We start from the raw sequence: 21,122 nt of genomic DNA, 5'->3' as shown, positions 1-21,122 counted from the left end.
AGTTTAATAAGAAATCGACCAAATAATGCCCTATTTGCAATGATACAAGAATTTCGCCACACCCGCTACATATGTGTATGCGACCGCTGTGCGAAAACGAGGAAGTGGACAATATTGTTTGATTATCAGTCAAATTAACAAAATCGAGTATACTCAACGACAAAACATTGAGTGCACCATGCAGCATCCAACCGGGGATCCATGCAGTGGCAAACAAAACCATATTTGGAGTTAAAAACCTTTTCATTAGGGTCGCAGCGTATTATGCTTAGCAGCAAAGGCTGGACACATGTTTATCATATTTTAATGCTATATGCATCCTATGTACATAAGTGGACATTTTTTATAAAAGTCCCATTCAGTTGTCAAAACGTGGGTTGGGACAAGCAGGCTACTTACTATTCCCCATTTATCAGTACGATTCTGATGCCCAACTAGCTGAAAAAGTTTGAGGGTTTATATAAATGTTCTCTCGTTAGATTTAGCTCTGGCTATCATTAGTTGCCTATGCACAACAACTGAGCGAGCGAGCCTACCTTTTCATGGTTTCATCAATAGGGCTATGAAGTTCGCAAATGTAGGAGGACTCCCGTGGTATTTACACATTTGCAGAAATCCAGTCAGGTGCCGTTTGGGAAATGGGTTCTAATGATCTAAAGGCACACTTGCTACGGCCTGTAATCACAGTCCAGTTTAAAGTGAATGATGGCAGGCCAGTGTGGAAAACTGATTTGCATATAGGCTGTGGTGCACGGTCCTGGACAGGACAGATGTTTTATTTACTGCAGTGACTTAATTGTTAAACGCAAGGCCGCTTTCCCACTCTATATTGCTATACAATTTTCAAATGCCTTACTATGAAAGACCATATCTAAGTGCTCCATTGTCAGAAAATTTACAACAGTCTCATTTCTGGTGGTGTATATGAACCGATTTGAATAAGATTTCATGTTGCAAAAACACTACCATTTTTAACTGCTAGACCATCTAAATAACCAAGCAGGTTGGTGAGACCAGTCAAACTCAGCTTTACATAAATAAAGTTGGTACTAACTTGTTTTTTCCCCCCTCTTAGATATGTGAAGCCTCCCCATCATGTAGCTGATTCTGACGGGGAGGGAATTGATGAGTCTCTTGACTGCTGGATTTGAGTGCAACCAAGTATCAGTCAAAGGAAAGAGTACACAGCGTAACTAACATCTACATAGGGCTTCTGCAATATGGACAAGAGCACTGTGCAACTCACTGCTGTGGCTGCTGAAACTTTTGAAAAGACCTTAATCTCATCCACCAGGCGTCTCTCTCCGAACTACGTGGTAATAATCAAGGCCTAGGGAGGACATGTTGTACAATTTATTGTATGACTTGTGTGGTGTAGGACAAATGCCTTGGTGCCCCAGCTGCTTGTGTGAGCTACCAGCTATAACCATAATGATTTTTTCCTTTAAGCTCTTTCCTGACTATTAAAGAGAGGATGACAGTGGGGAAAGATATGTGGTGTTGAAGGGCAGTAGGCCGGATTTGAACCCATGTTGACGGCTGCGGCATTACCTTTTTCAATGTATGGATTTGCTGACGACTCCTGAGAATGTTCGTTCTAGTTTACCCATTTTCTCTTAAATGTATTTCTATATATATATTTTTTTTACTGTGGAGTCATGTTAACTACATTCAAATCTGATTTTATAGTTGAAGTTTTTTTTGTCACTATATAAGAAATGCTCTGCCATAATCTATAGCCCTATTCGGACAGGATAAGTTTCACTGGGGGGAGCTCAGTAATGTGCATGAGCACAAATCACATCTAATTTTAGTCATAATCCCATCCCTGTGAGGGATATTAGTTTAACAGGTGCTGCACCTGGTTTGGGAACAAATTGATGCTTAAAAAACAGTGCTATGCATGTAGCCTAATGTTAAATTCTGTTTTGTCACAACTTTCCTAGTGCCATACACGTCCGGTAATTACGTCTGCATCGGTTAGTTCATGATTCTTATTGCTATGCATTATTGACTTCCTCCGAACTGAAGGCCATTAGGTCAATATTAGGCTGTTCCAAGATGTGAAATATATTCATACCTAGAAAAGCCTCAATTTTAAATGCTGTAAGTTATAGCAGACTTTCTTACTAATAGGGCTTATAAAACATGTGTGTGTTATTGGGTGATGCGCCATAGTTTACGGTGAAATTCACATGCTTGTCATATACCTTTTAAATAAATCTAAATGAACAAGATTCTTTTTCACCTTCGCTCTTGCACAGAAAATAAGCGTTCTGGCGGCATGAGGTTGAGTTTAAAACTTTATTTTTGTATGATTTTTCTATTTTTTTGTATTTTAATAGTTTCATTTATTAATGGTTACCTGTAAAAGGAGATGGGGAGGAAGTAGGTCAGGTTAAAAGGGAGAAAGTCTCATTGTGATAACTCCTATAATTCTCTGCAGAGTCTCTTCAGTCTACTGTGAGACGATGCTTTCGCCATATGGATCCAGCTAGCGAGGACGACTGTCTTTCATAAAAACAAAATAAGTCCATTTTTTTTCTCCGTCCCAAACAGAGTAGCAGAAAGGGAGCCTTTGATGGGCTCTAACTAAAAGGACTCTGGGTAAAAAACAAGTTGCTTATTTTGTGGGCAAGAGGAGAGTGGCGGCGGTGGTTCCAGAAGGGGGCTTCAGTTCTCAGACCAGTTTAGCCGATCAGAGAACAACTTGATTGGGTCAGTCAAAGACTGGGGGCCTCAGCTTCCCCTCCCCCTCTTCCATCCTGTGTCCTGCTTCTTCTGTGGTCCTCGAGGTGTAGGTAGGGGTGTCAGTTTCCAGGGGGGTGGAAGGAGAGCTGCTGGGTGGGGTGAGCCTGCACCTGTACAGCTAGAACACAGAATAACAGTCACTGGCGATCTGTAAATGTAAAGCTAATTTCTATTGGAGATGTAGCTCCATGACTTGAAGTTACTTACCCTGTGGGTGTTGGATGTAGTAGTGTTGGTGCGCCCCCTGCTGGGGAGGAGGGCCGTGCTGCTGGGCGGAGCCTGGGCCTTGCTGTGGGGGTGGGGCGTAGTGCAGCATCATCTGGGGCGGGCCGTGGCCTCCTTGGTGGTGGGGGCCAGACATACCTTGGGCAACATGGGCCTGGAGAAAGAGGGAGCGAGATGGTGTCATCCCTTTCTTAAAAAAACATTTACATTCAAGACTAGTGATCTACAGACTACGGCGCTAGAAAGATTCAGAGCGCAACGCAGTACGTGAATGTTTTCCGCCAAAATGGGTGGTTCCTTGTAGAACGCCGTCCTACCTTCGTTGCTGGCAACTTTTTGGAGCTCCAAATCTGACCATGTGGGGGCAGTGTTAAAAGCTCTGCTAACCGAACCCGACAGGCTTGACTAATCATGACGTGGTGTCAGAAGTGCTTCAACATCGAATATAAATGTTCCTCACTGTCAGTTTAGAGTGACCAAAAGTAGCTAACAGTGCTCTCCTGTCTCGTCATTGAGCAGAGCAGCCCCAGCTGAGCCGTAGTTATTGATACCCAGACTTAGAGCCGCTGTGCGCAGGGAGCGAGTGACAGGAGCAGCTAATGGATGCGTTTATTTCGGGCAGGGCCTTAAATTTGGCAGAAGCAATCGGGCCTAGGTAGGGTCTGAACGTCGCAGGCATGGGTTGGGCTCTGGCTTAAAGTTATGCAGGCAATGAAGCCGTTGCTTGGTCCGATCTATGGGAACAAGTCTCACATCAAATTGAGATGTAGGTTACACTGGCAAGTATAACAACTATAATATACTAACGTAACTCTTCACAGCGAATGTGAGTCTAGGAAACACCTACTGGTGAGGAAATCCCATTACTAACTGTTGTCCACTGCTCCCAAAGAAATCTGACTCCACCCACACACGTAGATCAACGGCGTGAAGCTTGTATCAGCCTTACGTAATTGAAACAAAAATACTTTGACTTGTGCTACATCTGTTACTCTCTCCTCTGGCGAGTTGAATGTATGTGGGCTGTGGGTCCAGAGTAGTCTGGTGTTTTACCTGTGTGAGCTGTCCCAGGCCGGGGTAGTGTTGGGCCATGGGCTGGTGGGTGGGCAGGCTGTAGCCCTGCATGGGGTAAGAGGCCTGGGGAGAGCTGTGGCCAGGGGGCATGTTAGGGGGTGTGGGTGCTGGCAGGGGCCCAGAGTGGTACATGGACTGGGGCTGGGGGCCTCCCTGGCCCGACTGAAGAGGAGAAGACAAATGTGTTAGGAAATCACTTGTGATACACAACAATGAGACAAACACTATATTCTCACACACACACACACGAACAGACTAAAAACAGTAGACTAAACAGGCTGGTCAGGATAATAGGCAGTGTTTTAGCCAGCCAGGTGCCTCTAAGGAGCTCCAGTTTGGTAGCCTCTGGAAACACAGATTCTAATGCCTTAGTTTAATTTGGAATCATCAAGTTTACCTCCCAGATTGGAAACATGTGTTTGTGTAGAAAGACTTTAAAATGACAGAAAATGTATGAATTCAGTTTATCTAAATGATCAGGACTATTTTCTAGGAGAACATTCAGTATCTTGAGATTAAAGTTATTAACAGTTTTACTGCAAGATATGAATTGCCACACCAACCTTAATTTAAATGATATTTTATTAAAAAACAGAAATTAAGTAAATACCCCACATTAACATAAACTCAGTGTTTTATAATCCTGGTCCTGGGGACCCAAAGGGGTGAACATTTTGTTTTTGCCATAGCAGTAGACAATCATCTTTGAGTCAATACATTTCTGAATATTGTTGGGATTCCATGAGGGTCTTAATTATCATATTTGGACCAGAATGAGGCTCCTCCCCACTACCTATACTGCTCAGTGATGATTCACCATCTTCATCTGATGTTTTCATCATTTACAGTTTCTGCAGTTAATCAACAAAAAGCATTGGCCTACCAGTAGCCTTTGCAAATTAGGGAGCCAAATGAACTGATGCAATTTGATAGTATACACCTACTGACAACAGTCCCTCAGTCTGGCAAGCCCCAACATCCTACGAAAGGAAACCTAGGAAATATTTTGTTTTACTTGTCCCGATGCAATACCATGTACATATAACCACTTTGCATGATTTATGAATGGCAACGGGATATAGATCGACTTTATTCAGTCAGTCAGTTCGACACCTTTTATAAACTAGTCAACACTTGTTCAGTTGTCAACCAAAGCACATTAGGCTAAATAGCCTATGCGCCATGACGCTGCGTGGCTGGCTACGTGAACAAAAATAAATTAATATGCAAGAAAACAATTACACAGTGGATTCAACTCATCATTACCACTTACATTACATGGGACGTGTAAAGACATTTGAATGCAACCAACCACAGCGCACACAAATTGTAATGGCAGGCGGGACAGACAGCATACTGCGTTTACCCGTCATTGCTCGCTTTCACTCACAGGCGCCTATCCTATCAATAGATCGCTAGAAGATCCATATTGTTCATTCTAGCGGGACAGGGCTTGACGGACTAGTAAATTGAAAGTTTTAAATGACAAGTAGCCTTGTTAATGAAGAGAAAAAAGTAGACTTGAAAATTAGTCTAACCGGCTGATTAGCCAACGGCCGGTGCTAATGGAAAACACTGAACAGGGGCCTTAAAGGCTGGTAAAATGTCTTCCAGTGATTTTTTAAACTTTTCCTGTTAAATAAATATTCCAAGTATAAATACAGTAAAGTACCCACTACTAAAGGGTAGATATATATATATGTTGAGTAGGGCAGTAGGGCATTGAAGGAGTCGGTCTGATAGGAATTTGTAATGTCATCGGCCTCACCCCTTGCTTGTGGAGCAATAGAGAACAAAAAGAGGAAAGCCCACCCTGCCACTTGTGTCATGTCATGAGGAAAGCTGGACCACCTATTGAGATGTGCCTTTTGTTAAGGAAATCAGATGTTTTTTTATTTAACTAGGCAAGTTAAAATTCCTAAATAATTGCTAAGAATAATGAAAATGACTGCAGTTTCTACTGGTCATTGTTGTCAGGCTAGTTGTATTGGTGCTAGTTTAGGTAACGTTACCAAGCTAAAGCTAGCTACCCCAGAAGTTGCGTTTGAACAAATTATGCTTTATTACCAACGCTGTGTTGTAAACATTGTTCGTGGCCGGTGTTTGCAGACTTTTGTACAGCTTTGACAGTGCTACTGTATCTTTTTGGACACGCAAAGACCCAAACGGCGTTCCATAGCATGTATGTCGTGGAGCTAATAACAGTGACGCCATTACTCTATTCTCGCAGAAATGTTGGTACTCTTTCAAATGACTGCTCGACTGATCGATCCACACAGCAGACATGGTGGGCTAGTTTAGGAATGCTGTGTTGCAAGTATAGTGCATAATGTTACGTGGCGTCACATGCACTTCCGTTATATCGGTTTTGCACATCGCGTTAAACTCGACACCGGCATATACCGATGTTGGCATTTTTAGCTAATATTGTCAGATTCCGGAATGTTCACCGATACTACTTTACGTTCATGAAAACAACTATACATCTCAGCATTTGTTTGACTGTTGGAGGGAACAAGGCGAGCCATGCGCGCTCTACCAAAAAGATGCTACTTACTAAATAAATCACGTGGTTAATCTAAAAGTTACAATTGAGATAATGTAAGGGCATTAGCCCCTGTCATATGGACACAGATATATACCGTGATCCATTGACAGCTAAAGAAATTAGCGCATGGAATTCAGATAGGTCTACTGCTGCATTGGCCTGTAGACTATAACTTTCATCGTCAACTAAGTCAAATACATAGTCCTAAAGCCGACAAAAACAGTAAGACATATGAAAATGCAGGTTCTTTCAATCGCATTAATCTCTCTACTCCGACTTTCTATCGGTCTTGATTTGAGCCATCACTAGTGAAGTTTAACAATGTATCAACTAGCCTATTCCGGGCCCTCAGTTTCCAGAGCTCGTGACAGACAAACTTTCCACTGGATATATCAGATCATGATAAGCAGATTTACAGAAGCGCAGCTTATTGGTGGTGTAAGTGGTGAGTTAAGACAATCAGACATCCCCAACTGAGCAATTTGCTACATTTGTGGGTAGCAGGCCGGGTAGGCCTACTTCTGTGTGTGCTCAGGCGCATACTCCCTCAACATCATCAGGACAGAAAAACCAGACATGCTCATTGCCCACATGGAGCACTCCAAACAAAAGACAAAAATGTTTACTAAACTTTCTCACAAGTGTAGCAGGTTGTGAAAAGTAAATGACATACATGCGTTAACAAAAATGTATGTAACCAAATGACCAAATGGTTACATATGTAACGGGGAATTGATCAAAATAAACAAATGGCCAACAATTCACACAATGTGCAAGAATTGGCGGGAGACAGCTGAGCGCATGCATTCTGAAGAGACGCCCACATCGTCACCACACAGCCCTCTCCTTGTCTCAACATTTTACATTATACTCTAGACACATTATCTTTACACATATTTTAGCTATTCACCGACAGCCGCAACTTAATAATCATCTAGTTCTACCATGCTTGCAGCCCAAATAGCCATAGCACTACACAGCTATTTTTTTAAAGAAGCTAACCGATACTCTGTGGCTAAGTCATGCTCTCTGGTGAAGTATTTTGAATTATTTTATTTAGAATGGAGTAACTATATAATTTTGGCAACATCAATTTAGGGGTACAGTGCACCCACAAACTTTCCTTTCTAATTGGCTGGAACCAGAAATGTGTATATAATGATGCACATGTCTCCGCCCTAATAGAGAAGCACTATTTTTATTGAACCTTAAAATGTCAGTTAAGAACAATGACGGCCTAACCCAGACGACGCTGGGCCAATTGTCCGCCGCCCTATGGGACTCCCAATCACGGCCGGTAGTGACGCCTCTAGCACTGAGATGCAGTGCCTTAGAACGCTGCGCCACTCGGGAGCCCCTGCATGAGTCAAAATGGTTCCAATTGTTTTTCCACCATTCATTTTTCCCATAATGCCATTTAGAAATACTTAACATTGACATTTTGATAACTGAAAATCTCTAGGACAAGGTGACTTACCACCAATATATTCACCTGTATTTACCCCCGCCAAAATGAAATGCTAATGTTGCTATCATAAAGAACTACATGATCTGGACGAGACTGCTGAATCTAGAAAGAGACAATCTCTGGATTAACTATCTAATGTTAGCTAAATGTACTAACAAATAAATTGGCTACATTTCTTTAAGTTGACAATTCTGTGAACCGTCTTGTGCAAGTTTCACATTGACACAATACCTGTGTGTCAGGTGTCAGCTAGAGGTGACATGCAGGAGATTGCGGGGATTTGTAGTCTTACATGATGTCTACTTTAATGCTAATTAGCATTTTCCAATCAGAGTAAAGAGAACCGAATATATTGATAAGTCACCTTGTATGAGAGAAAAGTCATGGCAGGTTAAGCAAAACAAAAGCGATTGGAACCATTTCCCTGTTTGACCGCTAGGTTTTATGGGTATGACGACACTGTGGGGCTTTATGCAGTTGACAACACATACTGAGAGAGGGGTGCCGTTTCGCTCGCTTGGATGCTATATCTGAGATTGATGTCTCTCTGTCAGCGTGCGTCTCTGTGAAATAAAATATCACTATATAATTTGGATGGGCGAGGTGGTACAGGGTAAGGTGGGCCAGGCCCACAACACCAGCCCTGACTAAGCCGAACATCTGAACAGATTCTCTCTTCAATCAAAATCTCTCTCAAGCCACCAGTTCTGGTTATAGACCGCAGACGGAAAAAACCCTCTATGGGCTTTGCTATCACAGAAACGATCAATAGCAAAGATTAGAGGTGCGCCCTCTATACATTTCTGTGGACAGCAGCAGTCATGATATTTCTCTAAAAACAGCCTTTCTCCACTTGCTTGAGAACTAAATGAGGGAACAGGTCAAGATCGGATCATGGAAACACGTTTCCGATTCTGGAAGTAACGTGTAAAAAGACTAATCATTAAAGTAATCTGATTATGCAAAAAGTAAATTTACATAAAGCCCAACACTTCTGGAGCGCCACTTTAATTACAGGTTCCTCACAGGAAACATGCAGCAAAGATACTGACAAGACAGAATCTGTCCTACACCATTACGTGAATCGCTCTCCCCCCGCACACACACAGCCTAGCGGTTAAAGCGTTGGACCAGTAAGCGAAAGATAGCTGGTTTGAATACGCGAGCCGACAAAGTGAAATCTGTCGATGTGCCCCTGCTTCAGGGGCGCCGTACTACCATGGCTGACTCAGTAAAATAACACATTTTACTGCACCTCTCCGGTGTATGTGACAAAACAAACACACAGCTGGCCTGTTGGTTTACCTGTCCGTGCCCAGGGCTGGGGGCAGTGTGCTGGGGAGGGGGCTGGCTACCAGTAGGTGTGCTGGAGGGCTGCGGAGGGTGCATGGAGCTAGAATGGTGGGAGAACTGCTGGGGAGCTAAGACAGATGAAAGACTAACTTGAACCTGAAGTTTTTGGAATCAAACAATTTACAAACCAAAGAGCCTTGAACAATGACAGTCTTAGAATAAATTCATTGTATTGATGCGACTGCATGTAAGCAGGACGTTGTCCTGTACACGACTAAAATGATGAAGTCTTGCTGATTGGACTTTTAAACAGTGCGTTATCTTACCATACATGGTCTGTTGTGGTCCCGGGGGCCCCTCGGTCTGTCCGGGGTACTGAGGGCCTGGGGGGCCCAGAGCCTGGGGGTGGCCTGCCTGAGTCAACATCCTGGCCCCACCCTGCAGCATGGAGTACACCGGCTAGAGAGCAAGCGAGAGGCAGAGGATAAAGAACGAAAGAAGGACAAAAAGAGTGAGATAATGATATGAACAAAACATTATTTAAAAAAAAATCCTATGCAGGTCAGGCTTCTATTGAAACAAAACCTCCATCCACAACACATTCTGAGTCTCCGGAGCTATGCTGTTATAAGCGTGGATAAGTATTAGCGCCAGCACCACAATAGTTACCTGTCCGGGGTAGTGGGGCATGCCCTGGATGACCTGACTGTACTGCAGGTAGGCCTGGGGGTAGGGGGAGGCCACCAGGGGAGGGCCTGCTGCAGATGCTGCAGCCTGGAGCATCTGGGGCTGAGAAGAGCCGTGGTGGTCCGGACGAGGGCCTACCACCTGGCCTGGGGGGGTTAACATACGGATCATAACTTTAATTATCTACTTGTTGATTTAAAAAATGTTCCCCAGTTGCTAAATTAAAAAAGTGAAAGGTTAGGACAGTGTTGCGACCAACCTATTGTTTAGGCAACACAATGGTGTGAGTGTGTACCTTTAGCTCTGGGATACTTCCCCTGCTGGACTGTGGACATGGTGTACTGATACATCTGGGGAGGCTGGGAAACAAAGGGACGGTTAGACCCCAGCACCGTGTGTACACACACACCATTTGTTTTTGTCTACTCCCCAGACACACTAATGCTTATTTTTCACAGAGACCAAAGTCAAACACAGGCTCAGTCCTACCTGTACAGAGTGTCCCTGTATCTGTACGGGGGAGAGGTAGGACAGGTAGGGGGTGCTGTAGATGGCCTGTTGTCCTGGGGGGGGCTGGAGCACCACGGAGGGGCTGAGAGGAGTAGGCCGCGGGGGGGTGGGGGCTGGGGACGGCTTCACCTGGGGAGAAGGTGCACGGTTTAGGTTGGTTTGTGAGATAAAGTGTGTGTGTTTAGTTGAACAAATCACACACACAGTTACATTTGGTGTGTGAGTTGTTATGAACATAGTTGAACTCCTGGCCAAACAGGTTGTTGTGAGAGAGAATTTGTTCTCAACTACTTCCCTCTCTGTGTGTGTGTGTGTGTGTGTGTGTGTGTGTGTGAGAGCGAGACAGACCAGGGTCATGGGTGCCTTGAAGACGAACTCTTTGGCGTTGGGGTTCAGCGTAGACTTCTTCACCTGGCTAAAAAACACACAAGGAGAGCGAGATGACTTCTCCAAATCATCTTTCAAATCCCTTTTCCATACATCCATCCTCAACACGGTGACTACCTTGCCCACCTGAGCATGGGGCTCACTTTTGACTTAACTTAGCACTGTATCAACATATTGTTATATACGGTATTGTAAAAATCCATACCGGTATTCATGATATATCACCCAGATCCTGCATAATACCTACAGATGGGTGTGTTAACACATCTTATCAACACTAGGGGTGTACGGGGACCTCTGTTCGGTCCGCATTGTGAACCTGTACCCTTCTTTGTGCGTTCGTAACCAAGAGGGAAAGGGGAATTTACCACATACGACTGGGAAAAACCCACTTGAACAGTCCTCAAGCTGGTAATTACTAGTGGGGAAACTAGTCTATCATCCTGAGCACCCACTTCTCCCACATGTTGACCTCTGACATCACTTATTAAGGAAATGGTCTCGAACAGCATTTTCGGCAGATAAATGCAACAAAACATTGTTTGTAAAAAGCAATCTATTAATGTGTTTAAACCATTTGTTTACAAGCATTATGGCTGGTAACTTCCCACCTCCCACATGGTTACAAACGAAGCATCGGAGTAAAAACTTGAGGCCCAACATAACAATCCAGTCAAAACAGACAATACCAGGAACATTGTGAATGACATTACATTTTTTCTGTGACCCCACAACCGTAATACGTACCGAACCATGGATTTGGTGAACCGTTAAACCCCCTAATCAACACTACTACATATAACAGATTAACTGGAGGTATAAGGTTGACTTAAAAGTAGACTATTGTACTACACTGTGTAATAATGTACTGTATTGCACTGTTCTCCGGTCACACTTACTCAGCTACGCCCTCCACTCGCTCGCCGCCCTCCTCGCTGCCAGGGGTCCTGGCTGGCTGGGGTGTCCCTGCAGCCTGTCTGTCTGGACCTGATGACTGAGAGGTGGTGTTGGGGGCTGGAGAAAGGGTAGGGGTGGTGGGGTTCGGGGTGAAGGAGGACCCCTCTCCAGGCTGGGGGTCCTGGGAGGGGGTGTGGCCAGGGGCGGGTATAGACTCGGCTGTGGTGGCGGAGTCTGATGGGGAGGGCTGGGCGGGCTCTGAGGAAGTGGGGCCAGCAGAAGGGGAGGAGCTGGGCTGGAGCTGTGGAAGAGAGCGAGAGTGTCAGAATCAGATAAGACACATGGGGTCACACACAGGCACACATGGACACGAGACACACACTTACCCTGAACTCTTTGCCAAATTTCCGGAGCTCCTCCAGCTGTGTTCTCTGCAGGACTGAGGGAACTGAGAGGGAGAGAGAAAATCATGGAGAAAAATCTACTTTTCAAAAGACCTGAGATGAGGGGAAGGACAGGGACCAGTCAAATGGAGAGGAAGTGAGAGAGCTAACCTTTGCCGCTCTTGCCGTCCTGAGGGCTGGCTGGGCCTTCTGTCCTCTCCTTAGCCGCTGAGCTCAGGATCTCATTCACTGAGAGCGAGAGAAAAAGATAGCAAGAGACAGATGGAGAAATAGAGGTAGAAAAGGGAATGGAAATCATAAAAAATTATTCACAAAAGTAACTTCAATAGAACAATATATAAGAATAATACTGTAGTAAATCCTCCTCCTCACCATCCACAGTGAACAGAGGGGTGGGGCCAGAGGACTTGGGTGTTGCCGAGGAGATCGAGGAGGAGGAAGTGTCCAGGTAGGCAGGGCCAGCCAGAACGGGGTCGTCTAGTTTTGGAGAGCGAGAGACTGCGGGGAGAGAGAAAGAAGGGAAAAGTGAGGGATGTGAATAATCTAGAATATGAATGGTGGAAATGTGTTTGTGTGCACTTTCAGAGGAGGTGTGTGTGTACCTGCAGGTGAGGACTGGGAACTTGGGTTACGCAGAGTTCTATTGGTCTGTACGGATCTCTGGGCTTTGGGAGAAGTTCTGGATGACACTGATACACAGGAAGAACACACTTAAAACTCAATATACCCAAAAACTCACACTCCCTCAAAATACCCAAACAGACAGAGGCCTTACCTCCGTTGACAGAAGAGCGTGAGGCATCGGCTAGAGCTTGTGGGTGAGAGATGGAGTGAGGGATCGGGTGACAGGAGGAAGAGGGGGTAGGGCTACTGGGCTGGGCCGGGGGGCTGGCTTGGGACTGGTGGGGAGAGTAGGCGCTCCTGACGGACAGCGGGCTGCTCCTATCAGAACCCTGGGAGGGCCTAGAAGAGCCGGGGACTCCTGTTCGACTGGGTATTGGACCAGAGGCTCCGCCCCTCAGGCTGCTGGGGGACACACCCATCTCCCTGGCCCTCTGGGGAAGAGGAATGTATTTACCCTCCCTAGAGAGAGAGAAGTATAAAACGCAACAATTTCAAAGATTTTACTGAGTAACAGTCATTTGAAATAAATTAGGCCCTAATCTATGGATTTCACATGACTGGGAATAGAGATATGCATCTGTTGGTCACAAAAAAAAAAATAGAAAAGGTAGAGGCGTGGATCAAAAAACAGTATCTGGTGTGAACACCATTTGCCTCATCTCCTTCGCATAGAGTTGATCAGGCTGTTGAATGTGGCCTGTGGAATGGTGTCCTACTCCTCTTCAATGACTGTGCGAAGTTGCTGGATATTGGCAGCAACTGGAACACACCGTCATACACATTGATCCAGAGCATCCCAAACATGCTCAAAGGGTGACATGTCTGGTGAGTGTGCAGGCCGAGAAAGAACGCGGGACATTTTTTAACCCCCTTTTCTCCCCAATTGCATGGTATTCAAATTGGTAGTTACAGTCTTGTCTCACCGCTGCAACTCCAGTACGGACCCGGGAGGGGCGAAGGTCGAGTGCCATGCGTCCTCCAAAACAAGACCCAGCCAAGCCGCACTGCTTCTTGACATAATGCCCGCTTAACCCGGAAGCTAGACGCACCAATGTGCCGGAGGGAACACTGTACACCTGGCAGCGTGCATGCGCCCGGTCCGCCACAGGAGTCGCTAGAGCGCGATGGGACAAGGACATCCCGGCCGGCCAAAAATCCTCCCCTAACAAAGCTGGGTCAATTGTGTGCCCCCGACATGGGTCTCCCAGTCGCGGTCGGCTGCGATGGAGCCTGGACTCGAACCAGGATCTCTAGTGGCATAGCTAGCACTGTGATGCAGTGCCTTGCGTCACTCGGGAGGTCTCCTGAACTGGGACTTTTCAACTTCCAAGAATTGTGTACAGATCCTTGCGACATGGAGCCTTGCATTATCATACTGAAATATGAGGTGATGGTAGAGTAAGAATGGGCCCCAGGATCTCATCACAGTAATCTTTGTGCATTCAAATTGCAATCAATAAAATGCATTTGTGTTCATTGTCCGTAGCTTATACCTGCCATACCATATCCCCACCACCACAGGGTGTTCACAATGTTGACATCAGCAGACCGCTCGTCCACACAAAGCCATACATGCTTTCTGCCCAGTTTAGTTGAAACCTGGATTCATCCGTGAAGAGCACACTTCTCCAGCGTGTTACAGGCCAACAACTCTGGTGGACATCCCTGCAGTCAGCATGCCAATTGCACGCACCCAAAAGTTTGGGGTCACTTAGAAATGTCCTTGATTTTGAAGGAAAAAGCACATTTTTTGTCCATTAAAATAAATTGATCAGAAATACAGTGTAGACATTAGTAATGTTTTAAATGACTATTGTTGCTGGAAACAGCTGATTTTGAATGGAATATCTACATGGGTGTAGAGGCCCATTATCAGCAACCATCGTGTTCCAATGGCACGTTGTGTTAGCTAATCCAAGTTTATCATTTTAAAAGACTACTTGATCATTAGAAAACCCCTTTGCAATTATGTTAGCACAGCTGAAAACTGTTGTGCTTATTAAAGAAGCAATAAAACTGGCCTTCTTTAGACTAGTTGAGTATCTGGAGCCTCAGCATTTGTGGGATCGATTACAGGCTCAAAATGGCCAGAAACAAATAACTTTCTTCTGAAACTCGTCATCCTATTCTTGTTCTGAGAAATGAAGGCCATTCCATGTGAGAAATTGCCAAGAAACTCAAGATCTCATACAATGCTGTATACTACTCCCTTCACAGAACAGGGCAATCTGGCTCTAACCAGAATAGAAAGAGGAATGGGAGGCCCCGGTGCACAACTGAGCAAGAGGACAAGTATATTAGAGTGTCTAGTTTGAGAAATAGTTCTCAACTGGCAGCTTCATTAAATAGTACCCTTCAAAACACTAGTCTCAACGTCAACAGTGAAGAGGCGACTCCGGGATGCTGGCCTTCTAGGCAGAGATCCTCTGTCCAGTGTCTGTGTTCTTTTGCCCATCTTAATCTTTTATTTTTATTGGCCAGTCTGAGAGAAGGCCTCTTCTTAGCAACTCGGCCTAGAAGGCCAGCATCCAGGAGTCGCCTCGTCACTGTTGACGTTGAGACTGGTGTTTTGCAGGTACTATTTAATGAAGCTGCCAGTTGAGGACTGGAGGTGTCTGACACATGCCATTGGAACACAGGAATAATGGTTGCTGAAAAATTTAGATATTCCATTAAAAACCAGCCGTTTCCAGCTACAATAGTCCTTTATAACATTAATGTCTATAATGTATTTCTGATCAATCTGATATTTTAAAATGGACAAAAAAAGTGCTTTTCTTTCAAAAACTAGGACATTTCTAAGTGACCCCAAACTTTTGAACGGTAGTGTATGTCTGCGATTCCCTTACGGTCTCACCTGCTCCCGGCACTACTCTGGAATCCAGGGCTGCCCCTCTCCCTCCCCTCATCTCTCTCTCGGACCACGGCGCTGTACTTGTCCTCCTCGCTCTTATCGTCGTTCTCCAGGTTGGTGCGGTGACGGTACTGGGGGCTTCCCTCGATCTCATTCGCTAGGCGGGCCGCACGTGCCTCCCGCTGCCGAAAGCCATCCGAGCTGCCCCTTTCCAGGGGAACACTGAATGGGGAGAAAGACAGAGATAAGACTTCCAAGGTCATTCAAAAAATATGAGAGAGAAAAAGGGAGATGAGTGAATGAGGCTGTGTTCACACAGGAAGCCCAATTCTGATATTTTTTCCACTAATTGGTCTTTTGACCAATCAGCTCTGAAAAAGATGTGATAAAGACCAATCACGGGGGGAAAAAACAACACAGAATGATACTGAGCTATATAGACAGTGACCTGATCATATTCCACAATCAGAACAAGGAGCTGAGGGGAGAACACTCACGTGTACATGGAGAGGCTGGAATCGTAGGTGGACGTGACGCCATATGTCTCCTCGTTAAACTTGAACATTTCGCTGGCATCCCAGCCATTAGACTGACAGAGACAGAAGAACCGTACGGTAAGTGTGTGCCTATGTTTAACCAAGTGCGTGTGTGTGAGCGCAGCAGTAACCAAGTTTCCATCCAACCATTTCCAGATTAATTACCTGACAAAAAAAATGTAAATAAAACAAATTCAAAAGGCCTGATAGCTAACTTGTCCTATTGTCGACAACACCATTGTTTGGTCGGTGAAATAGATTATGCCATAATTGCGATGGAAACGCTGCGATGTGCAACTATTGAAATAATAACCATCATGTCGAAATAAACTTGGGAGTCACGCAATGATATGTTAGGTTCTTGTAACCTACTACCATCACGGCGTGTGAAACCATGAAGACTATACAGGCAGATGAAATAAGTTATGAACTTCCCGTTGTGGGTAAGTGCACGGTGAGACTCAAGAAAATGTCCAATAAATATTGAGGGTGTTATTTGAATGCTGGTGACATGATGATTGGCTGCCATTATCAAATAAAAATGATCTTGCTCTTTCCCATATCAGCAAACTGGTCTCGAGAGCATGCACTAAAACCAGATTGGGAAAGTTGGCTGGTTATCACAACAGATCGTGTGACAAAACCATCGGTGGAGTAAAACATGTGATGGAAACCCATTGAACTTCTGTTTATCACTTGTTACATGGTAAATGAAGCACAGGTGTTTATGTGCACTAGGTCATCACGCAGTCGTTTTATTTTTATTTTATGTTTATCAGCAACAAGTCTGTTTGATAGAAACCCAAATGAGGTTGGATTTTTTTGTTATACGCAGATTTTAGAAACTGTTAACAAATCGGATGGAAACCTAGCTACTGTGTCTATGCATTTCAACGCGCCTCACCGTGTCAGTCTCCAGGTCGAAGCCTTCTCCATTGCTGTCGCCTCCGTCCCACCGCTGCAGCACCTTCTCCCGGTGTTCCCCGTTCACCCGCGATGAGCTGATGGCTGTATCTGTGAAAGCATCTACAAAGCCCCAACTTGAAGGTATAATGGGTCATCTACTAGTGGTACATAATGATACACACACACACTTGGTTCACCCTTCAATCTGTCTCATTCAGTTCCACTGCTTACTTAAAACACACATCCTTATCTTGTTTCAGTCACACTGACAACACACTCTCTCTCACACACTTACCTCTGATGGCGTAGTTGAGGTCCACATCTCGGCAAGTCATTGTGACCAGGTCGCCGGGGCTGAAGATCATGGTGTCTGTGATCTCCTCGATCCTGGGCAGAGAGGGTGGCAAGCCTCCCCCTCCGTCTCCATCCGCCTCTCCTCCCTCACTCCTCTTGTGGACCGCGTCGACCACCAGCTCACACTGGAGAAAAACACATTAGGACCACAGATGAACCACAGAGGTTAAGTGAAGAGCCGGCTGCAGGCAGTGGTCAATGTGACCTGTGGGTGTATTCCTTACGCTGCAAAATGCGGTCGGTTGAACGAAAACAAGTTTCTGTCGGACAATTTCAAGTAGGTCCCTCCTGGTGTTGCATGGTATACCGAACCTTCAGTAGTTTTTCAATACTAGAACACGAAAAACTGTACTAGATTTTTTGTTACCTTCGGGTACTTCTGTCAAATGTGTCTCACGGATCAAGCGTGTCTATCAGCACAGCCGACCTCTTATTATAGTGTGCACTGTGCCTGCTCCACTTACTCATTGCTAGCCTGCACTGGGAGTCTGGTCTGTATCATGTTAGCTCCTCACTAATGCTGCACACAAGTTAACACACTTTAGTAATGCGACACGGCGGCATGTAGAAATGTTGAAACTGTTGCTTACTGTTCTTAAAACAATGTCAATATAGGCTAGAACACTTTACAATGCAAGATGATACCAGTAGCTTCCAGCTATTATAGGCCAACTTTCCTTGCTAGCTGACAGGTAAAGCTAACATCACTTCACTAACCCAGTACTTTGAACTATAGCGCAAACCATAACGTAAAATATGCTGATTTGAAAGTTGATTGCCACAAAAAACTTAATCCATTCTCTTATTTCAGTCTCTCTCACAAAGATGATCTATTGCCTCGGCGAACTGACTGTGCGCCTACGGGCCGTCCCCCTCTTGCCTCGTGAATGGCGTCATTCCTGCACCGCTCTGATTCAGAGGAGTTGGGTTAAATGCGGAAGACATTTCAGTTGAATGCATTCAGATGTGTAACTGACTAGGTTTTGTAACGAATCCGACTAACGAATACACCAGAGATCAAGGTGAACATCTGACCACAACCATGTTTCTAGGAGCGGTCTATAACGTGTCGGTATGCATTACACTCCTGTATGGTCTAATACAAGGTAGTAGACAATTACCCTTGCGCTGAGGGTCTTGAAGATGCCTTCATACACATTTCCACTCTTCACTCGGACGTCACAGGTGGAGCCCTTGATGGATAATAATAATAATAATAAAAAATGGTTATTGGTCATTTCATTACGATATACATTAGTAGACAGTTGTCGACAACTTAAATAGTGCATAGTGTATGTGCTGCATCAAAGTAAGGCACCATGGTGGACCAGGCCTAATTGACCAAATGAACACTCACCACTACAGCTGTGAGATAGTGAAGCATCCTGGTGTTGTTGTAGACACCTTCAAAAACCTGTTGTAAACGAGCATGTCTGACTTCAGTATGGCATGGACCTCCATTTCAAAGCTCCCCCAAAAAATGTGACTTTACTCTAAACCCAATTTCCTTTAAACATTTTAGAGTTTACAATAGTGCACTAGTATGGAAGCAAACAAAGAGAAAGACAACCTACATTATGTCATCAAAAAGGTACTAGGCTATGCACTTCTGTAGTACATGCTGGATAGCCTACATTTCATGATATATGACTTACGGGAGAGGACTGAGATGGCGGCTTCATTGTATTTCTTGTCCTGAATGTAAAGAGAGAACATTAGCAACAGACAAGACAAATGGGTGTATCTGGCTCCGGGGCAAAATGCTGCAACGCAAGAAACGGGCCGGCAGCTGCACCACTTTCAATGTAGCTAACTAACATGCAAACTTGCGAGGCATTATGGACACGGAATAATTTTGCGTTGATCAAATGTCGACTTTTTAGACTGGTGGTCATCGATCTGTCATAGGACTGCATGAAGCTAACTAGATGATCTAGAAGACCCGTATATGTAGCCGTAGGGCAAGACTTATCACGGTCACGAATCCGTGCCGACGCCGGTGATCTACGTTAGCTAGCCCTGACATTTGGTGGGGGGAGGGGGAAACAAGCTAGCCCCGAAGCGGATCGTGTTCCGTTCTCCTTTACAGTGCCGTACGACATTGTTTGCGAGGCTTAACCAAAACAATTGTGTTGACACAAGCTGGCTAACTAGGGTTAGCTAAAAACTGAAGGCAACGTTAAAGCGATGTGGCTAACAGTGTAGCTCACGTGACCTAGCGGTAGCCAGCTAACGTGCAACTATTTTAGCTAAAGTAATCTGGTAACTGGCTAACAATTGAGTAACTGGCAAGATGGTCAAAAGATCCAAAATCTAAACATTAGCTTGTTTAGGTGCAATACAATAGCTAGCTGATGATTGTCTAGTTAACGTTAGCTAGCAAGCTATACAAGACAGCTAGTAAGGAGGAAACCAACTGCAAACTGGTAAATAATGTAAGAATTTATAGATATCGAGAGAGACGTTGAATACAATAAATAATGAAAACGTATTAATACTTTTTAGTCATGTGCATCCCTGTTACTCCGCAGTCTTGTTGATTCTGTGAAAAATCACACGACTTGACAGGCCAAACAAAATCTAAAGCAAATGCTTAAAAACACAACAAAAACACGGATAATCCCCTCCCCACAGAAAGTGAATGGGCATATTGGCGTCAATCAAAACGTATCGTCTATTTCATTGGTTCGGACAACGGTCAATCATAGCAATGTCGATTTAGCAGAACCTCTGTGCCCATTGGCCCGCAACCCACATCAATTATATTTACTTGGTTCCAATTGGCATAAAACGACGATTTAAAGACTCCATTGGACGTGGGCACGCCCACTGTAATCCTCGTATTGACCGGTAAACCTTTACGGATATGTGGCAGATCCCCGGACTTGCTTGACGACAGTGGCTGAACATGTGCTTACCTTCCAGGCACAGCTCTGTTGGTATTACTCCCGCTGATATGAGGGGGTAAACCGGCTGGCCCTGCCGTTCCATTGGAGGTTTTTCGTCCGCATGAACCGGGTTGTTGCTGGTGTGACACGTGCCAATAATTACACCTCAAGTAACAGTTGTACGGATTAAATGTGTCTTTAGTCTACTAAATAGTATTTGACATTACCAGACTGGCTACCTCGCTAGTGTACAATTAAGTCAATGAGGACACCATCGATAATGATCACGTTTACTAGCCAACTTTTAGCTAGCTGCTAACAAATATCGAACCAGCTAGCTAGAATGCATACACACAGAAACCAATACAAGTAGCAGCAAGTGACCATTAGCAACTTGACACAACTACAACTCACGTTCTGTCGACGAAAAGACATTGCCTCTTCGGAACTCAATCGATAGTTTATCTGACTACTGTAGTACAGCCCTGCACGCTATAGCTAGCTAGAAGAGCAAGCAGTAATGTCCCTTCTGTAGCTAAAACTGAGCACGTCGTTTTAGTTTCCTCTCCGTAGATATACTCTTGCGTGTGGCTTACTCCGATTGCATGTCATTTGTAACTTGAACAAATTCTAAAAGTCGGGGAAAACAAATTCGCCGGTTTGGCACCACAAAGATGCTGTAGACTGCGCGTGGCTGACTGGGTTGATGGGGGCGT

The 21,122-nt window shown here is 44.8% G+C and overlaps 2 protein-coding genes across 5 annotated transcripts in view; one reads left to right on the top strand and one right to left on the bottom strand.

The window, feature by feature from the left end:
• The window catches only part of lat (linker for activation of T cells), a 16,340-nt gene extending 14,103 nt beyond the window's left edge, over window positions 1–2,237 (top strand). Inside the window, exon 13 of the mRNA XM_029635353.2 lies at window positions 1,076–2,237. Coding sequence (XP_029491213.1) covers window positions 1,076–1,083 — 8 coding nt within the window. The 3' untranslated portion in view covers window positions 1,084–2,237. The remainder of the gene's footprint in view (window positions 1–1,075) is intronic.
• LOC115110028 (ataxin-2-like protein) overlaps window positions 1–21,122 on the bottom strand; it is a 21,413-nt gene extending 291 nt beyond the window's left edge. Inside the window, exons 1-24 of one of the 4 annotated variants that reach the window (XM_029635341.1) lie at window positions 20,821–21,122; window positions 20,437–20,543; window positions 19,174–19,213; window positions 18,876–18,932; window positions 18,640–18,711; window positions 17,460–17,643; window positions 17,163–17,284; window positions 16,220–16,311; window positions 15,726–15,944; window positions 13,020–13,327; window positions 12,847–12,933; window positions 12,617–12,742; window positions 12,395–12,472; window positions 12,227–12,288; window positions 11,843–12,141; window positions 10,905–10,971; window positions 10,536–10,685; window positions 10,342–10,405; window positions 10,029–10,192; window positions 9,686–9,818; window positions 9,372–9,487; window positions 4,030–4,212; window positions 2,959–3,130; window positions 2,291–2,869 (exon numbers count right to left, since the gene is read on the bottom strand). In XM_029635341.1, coding sequence (XP_029491201.1) covers window positions 2,811–2,869; window positions 2,959–3,130; window positions 4,030–4,212; window positions 9,372–9,487; window positions 9,686–9,818; window positions 10,029–10,192; window positions 10,342–10,405; window positions 10,536–10,685; window positions 10,905–10,971; window positions 11,843–12,141; window positions 12,227–12,288; window positions 12,395–12,472; window positions 12,617–12,742; window positions 12,847–12,933; window positions 13,020–13,327; window positions 15,726–15,944; window positions 16,220–16,311; window positions 17,163–17,284; window positions 17,460–17,643; window positions 18,640–18,711; window positions 18,876–18,932; window positions 19,174–19,213; window positions 20,437–20,543; window positions 20,821–20,841 — 2,982 coding nt within the window. In that variant the 5' untranslated portion in view covers window positions 20,842–21,122 and the 3' untranslated portion in view covers window positions 2,291–2,810. Of the gene's footprint in view, window positions 1–2,290; window positions 2,870–2,958; window positions 3,131–4,029; window positions 4,213–9,371; window positions 9,488–9,685; window positions 9,819–10,028; window positions 10,193–10,341; window positions 10,406–10,535; window positions 10,972–11,842; window positions 12,142–12,226; window positions 12,289–12,394; window positions 12,473–12,616; window positions 12,743–12,846; window positions 12,934–13,019; window positions 13,328–15,725; window positions 15,945–16,219; window positions 16,312–17,162; window positions 17,285–17,459; window positions 17,644–18,639; window positions 18,712–18,875; window positions 18,933–19,173; window positions 19,214–20,016; window positions 20,130–20,436; window positions 20,544–20,820 lie in introns of those variants that run through there. The other 3 variants (XR_003860597.2, XM_029635339.2, XM_029635340.2) reach the window with 3 other exon arrangements.

This window comes from Oncorhynchus nerka, linkage group LG26 (assembly GCF_034236695.1).
Source record: "Oncorhynchus nerka isolate Pitt River linkage group LG26, Oner_Uvic_2.0, whole genome shotgun sequence".
Taxonomy (NCBI): domain Eukaryota; kingdom Metazoa; phylum Chordata; class Actinopteri; order Salmoniformes; family Salmonidae; genus Oncorhynchus; species Oncorhynchus nerka.
This window is presented reverse-complemented; position numbering and strand designations above follow the sequence as displayed.